The sequence below is a fragment of the Garra rufa genome, chromosome 1 (genome assembly GCF_049309525.1).
Source record: "Garra rufa chromosome 1, GarRuf1.0, whole genome shotgun sequence".
In the NCBI taxonomy this organism is placed as follows: domain Eukaryota; kingdom Metazoa; phylum Chordata; class Actinopteri; order Cypriniformes; family Cyprinidae; genus Garra; species Garra rufa.
The window spans coordinates 40,085,351-40,092,059 of record NC_133361.1 but is presented as its reverse complement, the minus strand read 5'-3'; the positions used below and the strand labels follow the sequence as shown (position 1 = coordinate 40,092,059).

Here is a 6,709-nt window from a genome sequence, read left to right as displayed (position 1 = left end):
CAAGCGCCAACAATAGCACAAATACTGCTTGCCTCAACCCCATTGCCATTTTTCAAATCACCAACATATTGAACATTGCTTTTTTCTTCTTTTTATAGAGGACTTATTTATGCAGTCTCCATCATTTTGGAGGTAACCCAGCTGAATTCAATTATCAGCTGATTAGTGGAGTGCTCCATGACTGAAGCTGGGTGTGTCCAATAAAGGAAATATACTGCTGGGGAGGCTCGATATTATTTTTTATGTATTATATAAATGTATATTGTACTTTAATTGATATTTATTTTTGGAGAGAATAACGTGCAAGCAACAGTTTAGCATGAATTAGGAATTTGAATCTGCTGCTCTCAAGTGAATAATAGACTGCAAAGAATACAAAATCTCTGCAACATTTTTGCAATTTCTTGATTTTGCATTAATCATAGTTATATGTAACCCCTCTGGTTCTATAAGACCTGCTCCAAGTAGGATTTGAACTAGTCTATCTAGCATTGAAGGCAGGTGCCCTAACAAGGAAGCTAAAGACCACAGTCTTTTGCAAAAATTGCTACTAGTGCACATTTTGAGATCAGAGTGAGGTTTAGCTGCATGGCTCTTGCTAGCAGGCCTCCATTACATATAAATATCAAAGCACAAAAACAACCCTGCATAAGACAATAAATTGGTCCAACAATCTTCACACATAGTTTTTAGAGAATACACAAAAAAGTGGAAAATGTATGGGATTCAAATGCTTTTGAACAGAAGTACTGATTACCTCACACCAGGGAAAAAAAAAGCTTGGAGACATATTGGAAACAGATGTTCAGGAGTCACCTTTCATAACAAAAGGAGGTGGCATAGACAGTTTTAGTGTCAAATTCAGAAGTAAAATAATGGGAAATAGCCAAACATCCACCATCTGGTGGGAAGATACCAGCATTGCAGCTGGGAAATAAGACTATGTGACCATGGACCACAAAACCAGTTTGAAGTAGCAGGGGTATATTTGTAGCAATAGCCAAAAAAAAAAAAAAAAAATGATTTTTACAAAAATCATTAGGATATTAAGTAAACATGTTCCATGAAGATATTTTGTAAACTTCCTACTGTAAATATATGAAAAACTTATTTTTCTTTAGTAATATGCATTACTAAGAACTTAATTTGAACAATTTAAGGCATTTTTCTCAGTATTTAGACTTCTTTTGCACTCTTGGATTCCTGGGCCCGTATCCCTAAAGAATTTTTGTGCAAAAAGTGGCTCCTAGCGGCCAAATTCTAAGAAAATTCTCAGAGTCATGACGTTTTCTTAGAATTTCCCCTAAAAGTGACACGAAAATCCCAGTTAATATAAAAGCTATTCCTCAAGATTCCTAGCGCTTAAAAGGGCTCCTAAGGCGAGATCTGCTAAGAGCAGGGAAGAGGACTTTTAGTGGCTTAGGAGTTCCCCTAAGCAGCTGCACAAAATGGCCAACAGAGGAGGCAGGAGAGATGTCCTGCAAACACTGGATGACAGGGAATTATTGAGACCTTACAGATTGGATCGTGCAGGAATCATGTTTGTGGTGGATCTCCTTAGAGATGCAATTACTTCAACTCGACGCCACAACGCTATTACACCGGAGAAGAAAGTAATCACAGACATTGATAAAAGCTGAGCCGTGTTACCCTTGTTAAGACCACACTGAGTTGTAACGTTGCAATTTCTACTTCAATAAGGACAGCCCCTTGAGATAGGCCATCTTGTTTTCAATGGGGTCCATATGGGAGTGAAAGTACAAAATATGCCAGCTAGGATATTAATATGAGCAAATAAGACACGAATCATTATTTGAACAGGGTGTAATGAGCTTAAGTTTTCACATATTTTAGATTCTAATGTTAGGCTATAACCCCTACAGCTTACTATTCATTTTCCAGATATTTTCTTGAATGTGAAATATTATTTACAGTTACAGTCTGCATAAGATTCGAGTGTATAATTATGTTTATTGATTTGAGGATACATCCTTTGCTCATTATCACCAAAAGTTCATTTTCATCAAACTTGTAGGACCAACCAATCACGGCTTTTGAAATGACTCATACCTAGCAACGGGGTCAACCACACCTCCTCACTAAGATAGGATTTTCCATCCATTCCTTGCTCAGAGTTCACTGAAAATGTTCTGGAATCACTTCTAAGCTAAAACTCCTGGCAAGGAATTTTTAGGTTAAGTTAGGAGCTCTCTGAGAGGATTCTCAGAATCTTTAGGGATACGGGCCCTGGTTTTTAAATCGTTGCATCTGAAACAAATATTGTCTTATCCTAACAAAACAATTAAAAAAAAACAAAAAACAATTCAGATGAATAGAATATAAAAAAATAAAAAAAAACACACACACACACACACACAACACCTTATGAATGGTTTTGTGGTCCTGGGTCTCATTCTTGATTTGCCTCAAAACCACCCTTGTTTGGCTGTAGACGGTAAAATAGAGTATGGCCAATTCAGTATGTAAAATATTGAGTTGCAGTTTTCTTTTGGGAAAATTAGACATTAAGCTTAAGTTACAGTAATTTTACAAATGTTTAAATAGTGTTACACTAAATCATAAATTTGATTTTATTTATAATTCAATCTTCATACTTCAGAAGTAACACAAATTCATTACTTCCCCATTTTCGGCAATTGCAAAACCTTATAGCAATTTTAAAGTTAAAATTGTTTCTCTGGTTTTCAGTGTACACATTGCACAATAGTTTTAAGCAATAGCATCAGCACAAACCCGATTAGAATCACAGAAAAGTAGCACAAATGAAAGCTCTTAATTCACCAAAACTGTTTGGATACAAAATCCATTACACCTTTGCTCTTATAGACATTTTGTCCTGCAGGTTTCAGCTCAAACCCAAAACTAGATGTATCAAATCGTTCCAGGTTACTTGATATTTACAAGCAGGTTTGGAGCAGAATTGGAACAAAGTCTGCAGGATGGCCAACCTGATCTCTCAGCAATTCGTACATTTGACAAGGTGGCAAATTCGTACAACCTCACTTGTGCACATTCAGTCACATAAGTAGTACGAGTATGGTCATACCAGTGAGCCACATACGAATTGGCTGTGAAACGGTGTTGGGATGGCAGCTCTTCAGGAGAAAGGTTGGAGATCACTACAGTAATCAACATTTGAAGACAGACATTCAAAGTTGTCCTAAAACCAAAGGTGGCTGAATTTCAGGGATAATGACTGAAGTTGTAGATAAACCACCAGTAATTCAAGAAAAGTATGATTAAGAGGATTTTATTTTGCCATTGTGCAGTGGAGTTACATTGGACCAAAACCACGGTCCTTGACTCTGATGGGGCCAACAGATGCGCTGTCCCAACGCAGATCTGCAGAAGATAAAAATGGTGAACACTAAAGTATGACCATACAATCTACACATTCCCCTTGTAAAATTTAAAACATGCCTTTAAGAATCTGATCGCGTCCGCTCCTAACACCACAGGTTGCATCACAGCAGCCGCATACCTGGTCATCCTCGTCGGCAGACACCCACCTGTCAAATAAAGCATTAGATTCTTACAGTTATTGGAGTACTTCAATGCAGTGGCAACTTACCGATTAGAAGAGAAGGAGCAAGCTTTCTGCTCAACATTAGTAGGGGTGGATGCCGCAGCCACCTTAAGAACACAAGTGATGTAGACCTACAAAAACAAAGAGTTTACTTGTATACTCCATGCAAACATGCACCGGAACTGCTAATCCAGATACATACAAATCCACTAATCTCCTGTTGGAATCTGAATGCCTCCAGCTGAAACTGCAGCTTGTCAATTTGTGTCCTGGGCATGAATTGAGAGCCGGAGCCTGTGAGCTTGGCATCAACTAGGCACCTAGAAAGTGTGGGGCAATTAATAACCATCAGACGTTAGATGACACCACTAGTGGAACTAGCTTGAAAGACCTTGTCTCACCCATTATTCTCAATAAAGGCATATCTGGGGAGAGCATTTGTATCAGGGACTGAAGTAGCCACACATCTGTCCACAAACACTCGAAGAGGAAGGTGGTTGTACGACCTCACTGAAGCCTCAATGTTAATAAAGTCTCCCAGGAAGTACTGGTTAGAAGGTCGCTCAAACCTCCAGTCATCTGCAAAGGAATACTTTTAGCCAAGGTTCACAAGCAGAGTTATGAAAGCACTTATACCAACCAGTCATGAGCCGGAGGGAGAAGACCAAAAGTTCCTCCGAAACTATAGTAGCAGCATATGGGATCCAAGTGGGCATTAAGCCGTTGCTGCTCACATCATGCACTCTGTAGAAAAAGTTAGAAACTGACTGTTACAGTGCATAGTAACACATTCAGTAATCCTAAATTAAGCACTCACCTTGCATAATGACACTCAATACCAACTACCGCACCACTGCTCCTGATGATAGGACCACTCAATGAAGCCTGTTGCGGGGTGTAGATAAGGGAGAACGTGTACACTAGTTCATCCTCGGTCATCTAAACAGAAAGGTTAGGTTAAAAGTGAACATTCACTGCAACTTTAGAAAACCTGTGAACTTGCAAACCAACATTACCAATAATGTGCTGCCACACCCATGCAGTTCTGACTCAAAGATGAGCACTTGAGAAGAAGGATCCTCTCCAGTTGGACCACAGCCTCCCAATGAAAAAGATGAGGGATTTAGTGGTTGTCCAGTCCCAAAGAAGTCTTCCATCACTTCTACATATATTGAATTCTCCCCACACTGTGCCGCCACACTGTTTGCAGGGACAGGATGACCCAACTCAAAAGGAATATCTGGCTGCTGTGGTTCTTCTGGTAGTCTTGGAAAGCTCCATGTCAGTTTTGCCACTGGACCCATCAACAACTCTTTTGACTGAACACCAAGAAGATCTTGAGAAGGCCTTGCAAAGTCACTCCTGGCTGGGGTCTGGACACCAAACCTTTGCGGTGCAAATCCAGGGTTGCTAGAGTCATACCTCTGGGGAACCTGAGGAATCCTGGATTCACTCTGTTGAGGAACTTGCGCTAATGCCCCAAGCTTAAACGTAAGTGGGTCCTGATTATGTGTTGACCTTCCTTGCCATTGTGCTGCAGACAAGCCAAACGCAAGCACAACCACCAAGCCAACACTAACTTGCCTCAACCCCATTGCCAGAAACGTTCAGATCCTTAATGCTGGTCCTTGTCTTGTCCTTTATGTATAGTAGTTAGATAAACTTGGCTCCACCTCTCTAGCATCAAGCATAATCAGTCCCTGGACTTGTTAACTTACACATCATGTCACAGGTGAAAACCATTGAGTCATTATCAGTAAAAGGAAAATGTGTGTTCTTAAATAACATTTATGAAAACTTTAATATAATCAGTGATTAGGTCAAAACTTTAGACTCAACTAAAGCCTAGTTCAGACTGCATGATTTTAGCCCCGATTTTAACTCGCCGACAGGTTTTGAGAAATCGCCGACAAATGCCCGAAATCACAGGCAAATCAGTGCTCGTTCACGTGAGTGACAATCACACAGTGTGAACTATCAAAGACGCGATCTGAGAGAATCGCCGACGTGTCGCCGACACCCGTGAGATATTTGGCATGCTAAATATCTGGACCTGTCGGCGATTCAAAATCATGCCGTGTGAAAGGTGATCTGACTGAAAATCACATCGGCGATTACCTACAGCCAATGAGACAGCAACATCCAGGCCAGCGGGAAGTTAGGGGAGGAGTTACGAAGGTATAGATCACAATATCAACAAGAATAGTTTCGGCTTTTTTTCTTTTCGCTGCAAATGAGTGCACATTCAATTTGTATGACAAGCTTCTTGCGGGCTACCATTTTTTTTATAATAATACCAGTCTCACGTGAGAACTTGCATGCCTGACCTCGCGTTGTTTCCATGTCACTTCTCGCGTGTGTTTGGTTGTGAGACGTAGTTTGCGGACCGGGACAGAGTTGTCGGCGATTCTTCCTATTGTAAAGTCATGCAGTGTGAAACCCCCTGTCGCCGATCCATCGTGCAGTGTGAACACAGCAGCGACAGAATGCTACCCCAGATAGTCATGCAGTGTGAAAACATCTGTGACGCGATTGCTTTGAAAATCGTGCAGTCTGAACTCGGCATTACCTAAAGCAATGTTGCAAACAGACTTATTATTGTGCACTTAAATTACTCAAATAAATATACTGAACATACTATACAAAAAAAGTCATTCTTCAATCCAGATGCATCACTTACAGAGCAATTTGCACTATATATATATATACACACACATACTGTTACTTAAACCTATATTGCAAAGGAATGTTCATACACAGGTTTCAGTGCACTTTCAATCCATTGTCTGAAAAAACTATGCACTGTTCACACACAAAATGCCCTTGGTGCATTTCCATTAGAGATTTTTTTTTTAGAAATGTCAATAAAAACTATTGTAAAATGCTTCCATTAATCAAGGTTTTGCGATTAAAACTTTTCCTGTCGCAGTAAATCATGGCAACGGATGTTGGTAGGTTTACGTATATTGCAGCAACACACTAGCCCTTATTTTTAGTCAAGGAAGACACATGAGTGAGACAGCAAAGAGAACCATTTCTGGGACACTTCTGAATCATGCCACAGAGCAGCTGGTATAAGCAAGCATTGACTAGAGTGGCCGATAAAGGTTAATCCAAGAATAAATAAAAGCCCTTTTATTCTTAAGAGCAGCCACATACAAG

General features: G+C 40.0%; 1 protein-coding gene across 1 annotated transcript; it reads right to left on the bottom strand.

Annotated features, from left to right (window-relative positions):
* Positions 1-3,295: 3,295 nt before the first annotated feature.
* Positions 3,296-5,142, bottom strand: LOC141345763 (zona pellucida sperm-binding protein 3-like). Its single transcript, XM_073850701.1, has 8 exons — positions 4,564-5,142; positions 4,365-4,486; positions 4,188-4,291; positions 3,949-4,126; positions 3,750-3,867; positions 3,593-3,678; positions 3,473-3,530; positions 3,296-3,388 (listed from the first exon to the last, which is right to left on the bottom strand). The coding sequence occupies exons 1-8, from the start codon at positions 5,140-5,142 to the stop codon at positions 3,296-3,298; spliced, it is 1,338 nt and encodes a 445-aa protein (XP_073706802.1).
* Positions 5,143-6,709: the final 1,567 nt, after the last annotated feature.

What these genes read in the sequence shown, in the direction of transcription:
- LOC141345763 (XM_073850701.1), bottom strand. Translation starts at nt 5,142, where the DNA reads ATGGGGTTGAGGCAAGTTAGTGTTGGCTTGGTGGTTGTGCTTGCGTTT. An exon ending in CTCCCTCCGGCTCATGACTG is followed by an intron (nt 4,127 to 4,187) that starts GTTGGTATAAGT and finishes ATTCCTTTGCAG; the next exon opens with ATGACTGGAGGTTTGAGCGA. An exon ending in AACAGGAGATTAGTGGATTT is followed by an intron (nt 3,679 to 3,749) that starts GTATGTATCTGG and finishes TTGTTTTTGTAG; the next exon opens with GTCTACATCACTTGTGTTCT.